Source organism: Megalobrama amblycephala, unplaced genomic scaffold, assembly GCF_018812025.1.
Source record: "Megalobrama amblycephala isolate DHTTF-2021 unplaced genomic scaffold, ASM1881202v1 scaffold419, whole genome shotgun sequence".
NCBI classification, from domain to species: domain Eukaryota; kingdom Metazoa; phylum Chordata; class Actinopteri; order Cypriniformes; family Xenocyprididae; genus Megalobrama; species Megalobrama amblycephala.
This window is the reverse complement of record NW_025953368.1, coordinates 18586-34181: the sequence shown is the minus strand read 5'-3', so window position 1 is coordinate 34181 and position 15596 is coordinate 18586. Positions and strand designations below refer to the sequence as shown.

Sequence of the window (15596 nt, the reverse complement as noted above, 5' to 3'; positions counted from 1 at the left end):
ACAATAAACTGTTTCCTTTGTACCAGGAGAGAGTCACATGACCCACATTCACAGCTGAACACACCAATGAACAGTTCTGGCTTGATGGTGATGAAAGATTTTGTGAATAATCTCTGATAATGACAGGAATGGGCAGACGAGCTAGAAAAAACAAACAAACAGAAAAATGGGTAAATCTACAGCAATCTTATATTTTGTGTTGAGGGTCAATGAGTATTTCTTTAATAAAAAATATTTTTTTGAAAATGATCTACTCACCATAGACAGAAACACTGAATGTTTTTGAAGACCACCTGGGTCCATATATCTCTAGTTCATAGTGTCCAGCATGTTCAGTTGTGATGTTTGTAATGGTCAGAGATCCAGTTCGAGCTTCAGTCTGTCTCTGAATCTCCCATCAGGGAAGGTTTGTTTCTCTTTATTGATTTCGGCTATTGGAGAGTTTTCAGCTCCATATCTCCACAGTAAATCTTCATCTTTATGTATTTCAGTAAGATCAGTGTATAAAGTAACAGAATCTCCCTCCATCACTGACACTGAATCACCAAATATACCTGGAGAACAGGGACAGAAAGAGATTTCACATATTTGAAGTGAAATCTGAACATTAAAAGCGAACTGTGAATTGAACATCCCAAACAGCAGCAGAAATGCAAAATAAAATGCTTTGACATCAATTTACAGAATGCATGAACTAGTCATTTAATATTTAAGGTGTTATCTGCCTGTCACTTCATGTTATTTTGCTCTGCCAAGTCTCACAATAATATCTGTTTTATTTAATCTGGGAAGAACATTAAATGCAAATCCTCAAAACTAATCTGAACCAAATCAAAATTATTATTATTATTATTTATATATTATGTATTATTTTATCAGTGAAGTGGAAAGAAATTAAAATGTTTTTATAACTTACTAGTCCAGCAGCACAAACAGAACAAAACGAACACGTGAAACATTTTGTTTAGCGAAGTGCCTGACCCAAAAAGACTTTACTCTGAAAGACACTCAAGTTCATCTGTTTGAATCCTCCCACAACTGTTGACCCACCTCATGAAAAGAATATATATTTCCCTACATATGAATGATTAATATATACATGATTTAATTGAAAATATACAGAAAAATATATTGTGTAAATATATTACAATATATTGAATAATACATAAGGAATTGCCGCTTTTCATATATTGAAAATATGTGATAATATACTTACTAATATATCATAATGTATGTAATTTTATATTCAGTAATATACTTCATAACATATAGATTTATATGTGATCAGATATGGTCCTGTATGCGTATTGCAGATATATTTACTCATAAGGTATAAAGATATATGGTAAAATATTTTGTGTAACACATTTCTTATATTTTATAATCATTTACATTTTAAATGTTTCAAACTTTCAAGCTAATTACTAAAAAGCAATTATGATCTTAATGTTGTCCAGCCGATAATCAACCCTACCACAGGCTCTACTCTTCAGCACAGTGGTAACCCCAAAAACTCACACATACCAGAAAACCTTTTAAATTCCCAAATAATACAACTTTAAACACTAATAAATCTCCCCTATACTGAGCAAAACACATGAAATAACTCTAACATTTACTCTCCTTTAACAGTCAAAAGCAAAGCATGCTGGGAACTAGAAGTCTGTTGTAATCAATGATTGTAACTCATTCCATGAATGTGTGTATATATGTGTGTACAATACATTCACATTTATGTAGGAACATGTATGTGCAATATATGTACACAATAAAGAATAAAACAAAATAATTGTTTGTTTGTTTGTTTGTTTGTTTTTAAACAAATGTAATTTTTCTCTGTTTATTAATGTTTTTTCCTCCAAATTTGTGCAGCTTTTGGAGGATTTAGGATTTATATAAATAAATTAAAAAATATTTTTTTAAAAATAGGTTTTTATACAAAAACAGCTTTTCATGTAAAATTCACTTTATAAATGTCCCACATTTGTAACTTTCATTCATGGGGATAACATGGATAATTTGACATAGTTAAAGGTGATAGAGAGGATCTTTTCGTCGACTGAGAATCCAAAGACTGTTACTGAGTTTTTGAAAGGAAAGTTTTTTGAAAGGAACGCCTCCCAAAACTTGTGCACGAGTATTGGAACACGAGTGTTTACCACCGGCATTCGCTGTGTCATGTTAGTGGATTCATTATGTCGGACTCACCGCAGGTAACTCATAATCTGCAGTTGTTATTCCTGTCTCCTGACAAAAACATTGCATGCGGCGCCTGTGGAGTGTGGAAAGTTACTGGAGCGCGCAGCCACGCTCGTCTCTCACAAGGAACGTCACGGCAATGATTGACAAGCCAGAGGGCCAATAATTTACGTGATGATCACACAAACGATTGGCTGATGTTTTTAAGGCCCTACCTCGTGCACAGATGATGTATATTAATATTATTCCTTTCAGTGCACCTAATAAATAGTCTTTTATCAGTTAGTAAAGACAGTTTCAAGTAATATTGCAAAAATGTATAAAACAAAACAGCCTCTTTAGCACCTTTAATGCAGATTTTTGCCCATCTTTTGAAAAATGCAGTTTTAAAAGTAAAAAATTATCACTTTATCCAGTAGATGGCTGCAGAGCTCCACTATTTGACTAACTGAATGTTTTTTTTCCATTTGGATTCATACATAAATATTATGAAATCATAATTACAACAATAAAAATTACTTTTGAGTCTTTAGAGCAGGGGTCTCAAACTCAAATTGCCTGGGGGCCATTTCTGTGATTGACACCTCGGAGGGCCATTTTAATATTCAAACACAAGAAAGCGCAAAATTTCTGAAAATTTACTTTCCTTTGCATTATTTCTCATTTACTTCAAATTTCATTTCTAAAATTTAGATCCGCTCTAATGGATAGATCCGTAACTCGTCCATCCAGATAGCAGAATTCCCTGTTTTTACTGTTATTTCCAGAGGTGGGTAATCCAGGGGCCAAAGAGTAAAAGTCCTGCCATATTTTTATCTCATCCACTGAAGCATTAATGAGATAAATAAGTGATTAATTGAGTGATGATTGAGCATTATTGAAGACACCTGATGATAACAAGCAGAATCACCAAAGGAGAAAATCACAATTTTTAAGTTACCATCATCGAGGTCAGGGTTTGTTTTAGTTGAGCTCTTGACCCTTAACTTCTTAATATTAGATTTTGTTTTGGGCAGTTTTAACTGCATTAAAACCAACCAGACAAGCAAAGTTAAAAGATGATCAGGTGTTGGTAATGTTTTCACATAATTATTTGATCTGAATCACTGAACTCATTTAGAGCCCAATCTCTGAGTTAGATTTACATTATTGACAGCAGCACTGTGATTCTACAGCACAAGATCAGCTTTTACAATACAGATTTTTTTTTTTCTTAAAGTTGCCCTTATCACAAAAATATAAAAAAAAAATATATATATATACATATATAAATAAAATATATATAAATAAAAATACATATATATATATACTGTATATATACATAAATATAATAAAAAATATATATATATAAATAAAAAAAAAATATATAAAATATACATACATACATACGAATGAATAAATAAAAATATATATATATATATATATATATATATATATATATATATATATATATATATATAGATATATGAATTAAAAAAAAATATATTTTAGACACACACAGACATCAAGAATCAGCGTATGAATCTCAACAACGGCGACAAGCAACATATTCTGATCAACAGATCAACTCTGAACATTAGAAAACAAGCTACTAAAAAGTCACAGAAAAACAGAAAAATTTTAATAGTGAGAATAAAGAAAATTACTAAGACAATTCAGCTCATAATTTATTCATGCAGCAATGCATGATGGGAGGCATGGATGAATTTTGATTGGTGGCACCCAGAATGCACTGCAACATGCTTTATGATGGCCACCACTGTTGAGATTCACAGGATGATTCTTGATGTCTGTGTGTTTAAAAGATCTGTTTTTTTTTTTGTTTTTTTAACAGAACTCTAAAAAAAAAAAAAATTATGTTTATGAAAGAAAGAAACAAGAAGAACAGAAAAAATCGAAACACTAGAACTAGAACTGAGTTCAGCCGCAGCCTTAGATGAAATCAACTGAAGATAAAAGAAGACATTAAATCTCTCCAGATCTCAGCAGAGGATTAAACAACTCCATATACAGAAGCTCTTATTGAGAATTAAGAGAGAGTTTTTTTGTTGTTGATGTTTTATTTAATTTTTTTTATCTTACCATCATGGTGATCAGAGTTTACTTTAGTTGAGTAGTTTGACTTGTTTTAATAATGTCAGGGTTTCTCTGGCTGCTGTAACTGAATTAGTTATGGCAAGAAAAACAAGAGAAAACACAATATGATGCTGCGTCTGCTTCATGATAAGAATATAATCACTGTGCAATGGCTTGATTCACTGATCTTATAACTGAGTTTAATATGAGCAATATCTTACGAACTGTGTTTTAATGTGATTCATGTAAAAATCCAGCACAGTTTTAATCAGAAAATCGGAACGAGTTTTAAAACAGATGGTACACTAAGCACTTTGAACTACGGCGAGATGTACTCACAAACATACATCAAGAATCAGCGCATAAATCTCAACAATGGTGACATGCTTAATGCTGCAATGCATTCTGGGGTCCATGGATGAGTTTTGCATGATGCACCCAGAATGCATTGTGGCATGAAGCATCTCCACGATGGTAACTTAAAAATTGTGATTTTCTCCTTTGGTGATTCTGCTTGTTATCATCAGGTGTCTTCAATAATGGTCAATCATCACTCAATTAATCACTTAATTATCTCATTAACTTTAACACTGTTTCAGTGTTTATTTAACACTCTTAGGATACCTTTACACGACAACAATGTTGTAAAAATGAAAAAGTTTTTTTCTTTGTACAGATGACTTTATTAAAAGTATCCACAGATCTGCGCAAATGACTAAAAACAACTTTGTAAAGAAAGACACACGCCTCCGCATATACGCATTCTTTTAGAGCACTTGCCTCATGCATACCCTTACGAAAAACTAGTATACTTCAAGTTCATTTGATCAAGTATACTAAAGTAATGTTCAAGTATATTTTTTAAGTATACTTTATGTAGTAAGTATAATATCAATGTACTAGTAGTAAACTTGTAAGTGTACTATTTTAATACCGCTTGGGACTAAATTGGCCCAATTGAAGTATACGTTTAAGTGTACTATCAGTGTAACAGTAGTAAACTTTAACTAGTTCACAGCTACGTTTCTCATTTGTACACTCTAAAAAATGCTGGGTTAAAAACAACCCAAGTTGGGTTGAAAATGGACAAACCCAGCGGTAGGGTTAAATGTTTGCCCAACCTGCTGGGTAGTTTTATTTAACTTAAATATTGTTTAAAAATTACTGTATTGCTTAATTAAAATTAACCCAAAGTATGTTGGAAATGAACATTTATTACTGTTCAATGAATAATTATTAAACAATAAACATTTATTAAATTGCTTATTAATAAATTTATATTAATAAACTATTAAACTATTAAATTTATATTAATAAAATATTAAAGCTTATTAATAAACATTCACCTTTTGTCTATTATTGTTGCCTCTAATTGCATCTGGTTTTTAATTTCCCAACTATTTTGGGTTCATTTTAAGCTAGCCATATAGCAATTTTTAAACAATAGTTGGTTTAAATAAAACTACCCAGCAGGATGGGCAAACATTTAACCCAACCGCTGGGTTAAAACAACCCAATCGCTGGGTTTGTCCATTTTCAACCCAACTTGGGTTGTTTTTAACCCAGCATTTTTTAGAGTACTGCATCTGTACTAAAAGTGAACTTATACTAGTGTACTAGTAGTTTACTATTTTAATACTAGTAGTAGCTACATTTTTAGTATACGAAAGTACACTTTGAAATATACTCTCAGTAAACTGCTAGTTTAGTGCAAGTATACTTTTAAGTTTTCTTTAAGTGAACATGACATCACACTTATAGTTTACTTTTTATATATTATTTTTGCACTTTAAGCATACTTCTTAGGTATTATTTTTTATACTTGAAATACCTTGAACTGTACTTTAACTCTTTCCATTTTAAAAACATTTTATTCTAGCTTCATGAATCCTTTTTATCAACACTTAAATATAAGTAAGTTTAATTTTTTTTTATTTTTTATTTAAAGTAGATCGAGTCCATAAACAAGTCCACGTATAGGCCAAATATACTTAGACTTTTGTCAAGTATACTTTAGTGCAATTTTGAGTATATATCTCAGAAGTACATAAAGTATATTTCTGAGAAGTATATAAAGAGTACACTGAAAGTATACTTTCTTATTTTTAGTTTAAAAGAAGTATACTAATTGCACACTTGAATAAACTTCTTTTTCGTAAGGGTATCCACCTTATTTTTTTTTACAGTTTACTGCACTTTGATATTCTTCTCATTATTTATAGCGACTAATAAATCTGAAGTCTCACACATTCACAGAAAACACCTTAGGTCTGCCTTGAAAAATAAGGTGAATAGACTAAACACGCTATACGCATGTGCATGCCATCACCATTTTCACAGATTTGTGTTTTTGCAGTTTCCATGGAAATGATAACAATATAGTTTTCAAAAACTTCCACTTTGAAACCTCAAAAGTTTGCGTTTTCAGGCCACAAAAACCGTCACTGTTGTGTAAATGAATGGCCAAAACCCATAAAAAGTTTCTGTTTTTAGTTGAAAACGGTGTTGTGTAAACTCTCCCAGGAAAGATAATTTAACACTGGAGTTTTTGCTGTTATGTTACTGAAAAAACACATCTGTTAGCGACATGGCTGCTTTTAGTTAGTTTCTCCTCAAAACTGATGAAAACTAAAGAAATCAGCAATACATTGCATTTATTCTTAAAATTAATCTCATACAAAAAAACTGGATATGACCTATCAAGGTATCAAAAAGGTTTATAGTTCTCAGAAGGAAGTGTTGCTGGAGCTGGAAATAGCTGCTAAAAACCAGCACTGCTTAACTGCATGATTACAGCATGAGCATTTATATAAGGTCATGACACATATGCACACAAAACAAATGATATTTTCATATCTCAAAGTAATATCTCTGTATGATTTGAGACCTTTTTGATAAGTTCAGTATTGTGTAAAGAAGGTTTTCTATAGAGCAGAAGTCAAATGGTTTCATGTGAGCAGGAATGGAAAAACAACTTAAACCACACGCTATTGACAGACACACTTTTCACAGCAGACACACTCACAAACTGACATCAAACACAAACATCCAGCAGTAGATACATTCTCTGTCCAACTGACCAAACCACATGAGATTTACACACATGGTCGCTTCAACCTTTGACTTTTAAAGTCAAACATGAAAATGCTTCATGTGGGCCATACGATTTAGATAATTTGTTAAATGTCCTTGTATTATAAGGCAAGTTGTTTTGAAGTTTTAGGAGACCATTTGATAAAATCATCTTAAATTATTATGCTTTAGATCTCTCACAGGTCACACAGTTGGGTCTTGTACCCTAAAGATTGAAGTCTGTTCATCTTCTCATTGTGAGAGGTGCATAAACCACATGATCCTCCTCTCCAGCTTTCTGTAAAAAACACAACACAAGATGTAATAATAAATGTTAGGTTCATCCTAAATGAGAAGTTGTGATATATAACATTTATCAGCACTTATTAGTATAAAGCATCTTGAGGAAATGACATCAAACATCTTCTATATTTCACTAAAATGTGAGAGTAGTTATCCAGAACTTTAATTTAAGTTAACCACTTTTTTTTTTTTTTTTTTTTAACAAAATATTTATCTCCAGCACATGTTCATGAAACAACCTCTGCCATTGATTCATCACACGTGTCCTGATGCTCTTGTGAACTTGCATTGGAGATTAATATTAATAAAGTGGTAAATTATGTTGATGTTTTTGCACAAACAAAGCACTCATATCACTTCAAAAAACTGCTTCATAAAATTGATTAAACCACCTGAGTCGCATGGATTATTTTAAAGGGATCCTTGATTATGATTTAATTTTTTAACTTTATTTAGTGTGTGATGTTGCTGTTAGAGCATAAACAACATCTGCAAAGTTACGACACTCAAAGTTCAATGCAAATTGAGATATGTTCTTTTACAGAAATCACTTTTTAATGACTACAAAAAACGGCTGGTAGGGACTACAATGAGCTTCTTCCTGGTTGGTGGCATCACAAACCCCAAAATTTACATAAACCCTGCCCCCGAGAACACGCAACAAAGGGGGCGAGGCCGCTGGGCTGCTTTAGAGAAGAGGAAGAGTTAAAACCATATTGCAATAATGGCCCGGTCCTGCAGATTTGCCTTATACAACATTAGGAAGATCAAGCCCTTCCTATCAGAGCATGCTACAAAACACCTTGTCCAAGCTCTTGTTCTATCCAGACTGGACTATTGTAATGCTCTCTTGACCGGCCTTCCAGCACGCACTGTCAAGCCTCTGCAGCTGATCCAGAATACTGCAGCAAGATTGATCTTTAATGCGCCGAAGAGAGCACATATCACACCTCTCCTCATGAACTTGCAATGGCTGCCAATTGCCCTTCACTTAAGACTTATGCACCCTCCAGAAGCTTGTGTTCTGCAAGTGAACGGTCCCTTGTGGTGCCATCATCCCAAAGAGGCACACAAGCAGTTTCACTTTTTGTGAAGGAACTTTACCTTGATTATTTTAAGCTGGTGGAATGACCTGCCAAACTCAACACGAGCTACTTCAAGAAACGGCTGAAGATGCATCTTTTTCATCAACACTTGACCCATTAATATCAACACTTACTAATCTATTTCTTTTCTAGCTAGCTTTTCTATATATGTAAAAATGTTGCTAACTTGATAAAAATGAAATCTCTGATGTGATCCAAATAAAACAATATGCAATAAGAGTTTCTTGCATTGAATGATGATCTTATGGCTTTCATATATATCTAATATGGTGCTTGTGTGTGTGATTGATCAGACAAAAACACAAGCACACACTTTTTAACTATTTTAGCATTTGCTAAAAATGACAGACACATGACAGGAAGAAATGATCTTACCGATTTCTGTATGTTTCTTTTGTAGAACGATGGTTCAGCATAAGTGATCTCTTCCTCACCAGTCCGAACTGTTTCAACAATAATAGATGTCTTAAAACAAAACTCTGTATAGATCTGATTCTTCACAACATAGCCATAATAATATTACGGCTATCAGTAAATGCATAAATGCACATATTCCATTAAAGGTTTAACACTGCAATTTAAAAAATAAAAATAAAATAGCATTAACAAATTTAATTTGTCATTAGGCCTATAACTTTTTTACACAAAAAGTTACAAACACAGTATTTGTTCGTCATAAAATTTAGAGAGACATTCTTTATACAATTTATAAATCAAACCTGTATTGTGAAATTGAAGCTCAACAAAATTATTCAGTAATAATAGATATTTTGACTTCAGCACCAGCAGCTTCCAGCTTTTTTATTTTTGAATTGCATTTCTATTTTTGGCATCTCCAGTGTTTTGATGCAGTTTTAGAAATGTAGGTTTTTTGTTTGTTTGTTTGTTTTTTGTGCAAGATGAGTAAAAAGAGCACTGCTCGATTTCATTATATATAAATAGACGTATTATGTTTGTTACGTGTAGCTGGTAGAGAGACGAGGAAGATACGGATTTCCACAACAAAGACAACACTTTAATAAACTCAAGCGAGGAGAAACCAAACATACACTTAACACAGAGAACCGACGAGGAGTGAATGGAGTGAGTGCAATATAAAGGCAGTGAGGATAATCAAGTCCAGGTGCAGGTGATGAGTGATGATGGGGAGATGACGAGGGAAGTGAGTGCAGGTGTGGAGAACGGGAGGATCATGGGATATGGAGTCCAGGGAAACAAGGGATCTGTGACAGTACCTCCCCCTCCCGGTAGGCGCGTCCTCGCGCCGTAGATGGGGTGGGCGCCCTGGAGACCTCAAGCCGGAGCAGGGGGAGGAGCAGATTGGAGTGGAGGTCTCCAGGGCGGGTTCAAAAGCCATGGCGGGTCAGGGGCCGAAGGCAGCCATGGCGGGTCAGGGGCCGAAGGCAGCCATGGCGGGTCAGGGGCCGAAGGCAGCCATGGCGGGTCAGGGGCCGAAGGCAGCCATGGCGGGTCAGGGGCCGAAGCCTTCGAGCCGTTGAGCCCAGGCGGCGCTGAAGGACCGGCGGGAGATGGCGGAACCAGCGGCTCCGCCGACCGAAGCGCAGCCGGGGCTCCAGAAGGCCGCAGTTGAACAAGGACGACAGACAACAAAGTGAACACCAGGGGGAGTGAAGAAGCCAACTGGAACCGAGGGACGGAGGGACGGAGCGGAGACGGAGGAGTGCAGTCCAGAGGGGAAGGCAGGCTGACGAGGGACCAAGGTGTGAGCGGAGGCAGGATGGAGACTTGTGAGGCTGGAGGACTGATGGGCCATGGTGGAGACGAGGGAGGTTGGAGCCAGGGTGTAGGTAATCGCCCAGAGGTCCGAGGTGGAGATCTGGGCGAGGGGGCTTGAGGTGGAGGTGCAGTGTGGACACAAGTGGGAGGAGGCGGGAGAGGGAGGCAGGGAGGGTAAACAGTCTTAGGGCTGGAGACTTTTATAACAAAGTTCATCATAGGAGCGGCTGGCTCGGCGGCGGCGGCTGGAGCTGAGGGCTCGGCGGCGGCGGCGGCTGGAGCTGAGGGCTCGGCGGCTCGGCGGCGGCGGCGGCTGGAGCTGGAGATACGGGCTCGGCGGCTCGGCGGCGGCGGCGGCTGGAGCTGAGGGCTCGGCGGCGGCGGCGGCTGGAGCTGAGGGCTCGGCGGCGGCGGCGGCTGGAGCTGGAGATACGGGCTCGTCAGAGACTGGAGAAACTTGCTCGGTGGCTGGAGCAGGGGGCCAGTCCATTCCCTCAAATACAATTAAAATACCCGTAGGAACGGGAGAGGGCTCGTCGGAGACTGGAGAGGGCTCGTCGGGGACTGGAGAGGGCTCAGGCTTTTGTCTCTTCCTCCGCCTTCTGGACCCCGCAGAGGCGTGTGGATCCAGCATAGAACAGGCAGGAAGTTCGCTGGAGGGGTATGCAGAGGAAGACGGTGGCTGACTGACTGGCCCGGCCAACCGTGTCTCTGGATGGACTGGAGACAAACACTCATCCTGAACCTTGTCGACGAAGAATTTGGAGCCATTTAAACACAAAATTAAATTGATAGTTTCGCTTAAGGAGAAACGATAATCAGGTTCATCTAAACGGATAGTGTCGTCATCAGGGAGATCAAACATGCTTCAGGCCAGTCAGATAAGAAAGCAAGCTCAACGAACCCCTCCACATATCTCTCCAGCGAACGACCCACCTGTAGGAGTCCAATGAGCCGCTCGCCAGCTGTCCAAGAAGAGAGAGGCATGGGAGAAGTTGGAGCCCGGGAGATGAAGGAAGCTTCCATTTTTTTTTTCTGTGGAAATCCAGTCAGTTTAAGGTCGGTTCTCTGTTACGTGTAGCTGGTAGAGAGATGAGGCAGATACGGATTTCCACAACAAAGACAACACTTTAATAAACTCAGGCGAGGAGAAACCAAACATACACTTAACACAACAGAGAACCGACGAGGAGTGAATGGAGTGAGTGCAATATAAAGGCAGTGAGGATAATCAAGTCCAGGTGCAGGTGATGAGTGATGATGGGGAGATGACGAGGGAAGTGAGTGCAGGTGTGGAGAACAGGAGGATCATGGGATATGGAGTCCAGGGAAACAAGGGATCTGTGACAATGTTATGATTGAAATGTACAAACACATTTTTATTTAGGTTTCTTTTCATATAAATGATATAGAAGGTGTTATCTTCAAAATCATGAGAATAATTGTTGATTAAATTATAATTAGGGGTTTCAACTGACTATACATATTTAATGTATATTTTCAAATACTTATTTATTACAATACATGTCTAAAAGCAGTAGGTAACACTTGCCTTCTCTGTCAAGTTTTCTACATTTCCTGCAGATGCAGAAGATCCCGACGGCAGCAACAATCAACAGAGATCCAGCAGAGATCAACACTATCAGAGAGACTGAGACTGGAGGAGCTGAAGAAGAGGAAAAGAGAGTCATTAGTGTGAGTGAATTTATACATAAGCACTAATATCAGCTCTGTTGTACCTGCACATGTGTGACAGAGGTGAGTGATGTTCAGGTGTCTCGTCTGGTTAGCGAATGAATTGTTCAGCACACAGCTGTAGGTGTTTTTATCCTGATATTCCACCTCCAGAGGTAGAGAGAGACTGATGCTGAGATCAGACACACTGATGCTGGACAATAAACTGTTTCCTTTGTACCAGGAGAGAGTCACATGACTCACATTCACAGCTGAACACACCAATGAACAATTTGATGATGATGATGATGATGAAGAACATTGTGAAGAGTTACTGCTTATGACAGGAACAGGTAGACGAGCTGAAAAACATGAGGGAAATAAGCAGATATATGGATAAATCTAAACAATGTTACTTTTGCTTAATTGTGATGATGATAAGCAGTGATTGTCTGAAACTATTTCAAACTATAAAAATGAAATACATAACATTAACATTTCAATATATAAATAGCTAATTGAACAAGAAGGACATGATGAATGATGTCTCTCACCATAGACAGAAACATTGAATGTTTTTGTAGTCAGATCCACTCCTCTTATCTCTAGTTTATAATCTCCAGCATGTTCAGTTGTGATGTTTGTGATGGTCAGAGATCCAGTTTGATCGTCCAGCTTCAGTCTGTCTCTGAATCTCCCATCAGTACCGTTATGTGTGTAGAATAATTCATAATTTCTACTGATTTCAGCTATAATCTGCTTTTCAGCTCCATATTTCCAGAGTATATTGTCTCTTTTCTGTATTTCAGTATCATCGATGTATAAAGTGACAGAATCTCCCTCCATCACTGACACTGACTGTATTTCAGTTGTTTCAGTAGCAAACACACCTGAAGAACAGATTTTACACTGATTAATCTTGTTAGTTTAGAAAGCCTGAAGTCAGTTTGTATCCTTTAACAGCAGCAGAGCCCCGAAACAAAATGAAGTCACATGATCAGACAGATGTGAGTAAATCAATAATTTGATTTTGTTTTAATGTTTTAAAATTATTTGTAGTAGTTTATGATTACTGCTGAATAATTTAAAATTATATAAATAATTATTTGCTAAGACTGATTTGCATTTGCAATCAAAACAACAAAACAGATTTGATCACAGTTGAAGAAAATATTGAACCTGAGTTTATTATTACTCTGAAATGTGAATAAATGACACAAATATGTTTATAACTCACCGGTCAGACGGCAGCAGCACAAACACATCAAAACAAACACGTGAGACATTTTCTGATCTAATAAGACTGTCAATAAAAGCACAACTGATCTAAATGAACACAAGAGAAGTGATGAGGCATGTGAATCCTCCCCCGACAGAGTCTGACCCTCCTAATGAACACACACACGTTATATATGATTACATGTGTGTATATAAAAATGTTCTTAACTTCTTAACTCAATTAACTGTCCTTAAATGTGGAAAACACTTTTTTATATATATATATATATATATATATATATATATATATATATATATATATAATCTTTTATCATTTGACATGGTTTTTAAAAGATATTTGCCTGACTGTGTTGAATATTTAAAAATAGTTGAATATTGTCTGAATTTTGGATGAATTACATTTCTGGAGAGTAATTTAGTGGTTTTAAAATGGATGTATATATTTATTCAGTTCTTAATTTTAGTATATGGAAAATGTACAAAGTTAAACCTATGTCTGGTCTCACACTTCCAGTTTACAGAAAGTCATCTTCTGAGTCAAACCGAAACCTGCATGTGGTCAGTTTTCTTCAGAAATGTGGTTTGATCTGTTGGACAAACATCTTGTGCGTGAGAGAATGGGTATATTTAGGCCCAATCCCAATTCTATTTTATACCCCTTCCCCTTCCCCTTACCCCTACGCCTACCCCTTCCCCTTGCCCCTTGAAACAGAGTGTCAAGGGGTAGGGCTGAAAATATTTCCCTAAGAAATGGGACACCACTACTAGACCGTTACACGTCATCATAAGTCGTCGCTAGCTCCTACGTCATATATGCGCCGATGTTTATCACACACTTCTAAAGGCCAATTCACACCGCACCGACAACACTCGTCTGTTGGAGTTTGTTGGATCGGTGATACCCCTGTTGGCGTCTGTTGGAGTCGGTCTTCACCCGACTGAACATGTTTAATCGGCGTTTGTCGGGTCGTGGAATGTCTGCGCGGTGTGAACAGTTTTCCAACAGACGGCAACAAACTCTGACGTAATCTGACCTGGCCACGAACCGTTGCCATGACGATGAGGCAAGTCCCCTGCAAAGACAGCTCCCACACAGCAAGGGACTCCGTGGCGGATCCGCATTCAAGTCGCCAAACCCGCGTGACTGTCACATCCGTTTTGACGCCGCCCAGAGGATCAGATCCGCATCCGGGCGGCACCATAAATTCTACTGTCAATCAGCGGATCCTGAGCGGACCCATGTCGGATCCGCGGACGCGCACGCGCCTTTACTGTAACGGTTGTATCAATTTGCGGGTCCCAAACGGACCCGCCGCGGAGGTAAGGTTTTAATCGCGGATGCGGAGCGGATGCAGCGCGGAGCCAAGGCGGGTCCGTGATCCGCCTTCGTTGCGGATCCGTCACTGCGAGCAAGTGGACTCCGATACGGGTCCGTTCGCGGCAGAGGTGGAAAGTCCAGGGCTCAGAAAGTAAAAGTCCTGCCGTATTTTTTTTCCACCCACTGAAGCATTAATGAGATAAATAAGTGATTAATTGAGTGATGATTGAGCATTATTGAAGACACCTGATGATAACAAGCAGAATCACCAAAGGAGAAAATCACAATTTTAAGACACCATCACAGAGGTCATGGTTTGCTTTAGTTGGGCTTTTGACCCTTCACTTTTTAATATTAGAATTTGTTTGGGCAGTTTTAACTGAATTATAACAGCCAGACAAGCAAAGAGAAAAGCTGGTCAGGTAACGTTGGTTATGTTTTCACATAATCATTATTTGATCTGAATCACTGAACTCATTTAGAGCCCAATCTCTGAGTTAGATTTACATTATTGATTACAGCACAAAATCAGCTTTATCAGTATAATCCAAAGGGTTTCACAAAAGTTGTTCTGAATAAAACAAAAAAACAATTCTTTAAGGCACACACAGACATCAAGAATCAGCGTATGAATCTCAACGACGGTGACAAGCAACATATTCTGATCAACAGATCAACTCTGAACATTAGAAAACAAGCTACTAAAAAGTCCTATAAAAACAGCAAAAAACAAAATAGTGAGAATAAAGAAAATTACTAAAACAATTCAGCTCATAATTTATTCATGCAGCAATGCATGATGGGAGCCGTGGATGAGTTTTGATTGGTGGCACCCAGAATGCACTGCAACATGCTTTATGATGGCCACCACT

The 15596-nt window shown here is 37.4% G+C and overlaps 1 protein-coding gene across 3 annotated transcripts; it reads right to left on the bottom strand.

Annotated features, from left to right (window-relative positions):
* Positions 1-15: 15 nt before the first annotated feature.
* Positions 16-14911, bottom strand: LOC125261507 (T-cell surface antigen CD2-like). 3 transcript variants are annotated; one of them, XR_007183326.1, is made up of 8 exons: positions 14441-14911; positions 12722-13057; positions 12233-12529; positions 12046-12159; positions 9132-9199; positions 7573-7645; positions 259-554; positions 16-141 (listed from the first exon to the last, which is right to left on the bottom strand). XR_007183326.1 is itself a non-coding variant. In XM_048180062.1 (6 exons), the coding sequence occupies exons 1-6, from the start codon at positions 14526-14528 to the stop codon at positions 7592-7594; spliced, it is 957 nt and encodes a 318-aa protein (XP_048036019.1). In that variant the 5' UTR covers positions 14529-14911; the 3' UTR covers positions 6913-7591. The 3 variants fall into 3 exon arrangements, 2 of the variants coding, with proteins under 2 accessions (XP_048036019.1, XP_048036020.1); XM_048180062.1 differs by lacking the exons at positions 16-141; positions 259-554 and having other exon boundaries at positions 6913-7645; XM_048180063.1 differs by lacking the exons at positions 16-141; positions 259-554 and having other exon boundaries at positions 6913-7645; positions 14453-14911.
* Between the last annotated feature and the right edge of the window lie 685 nt (positions 14912-15596).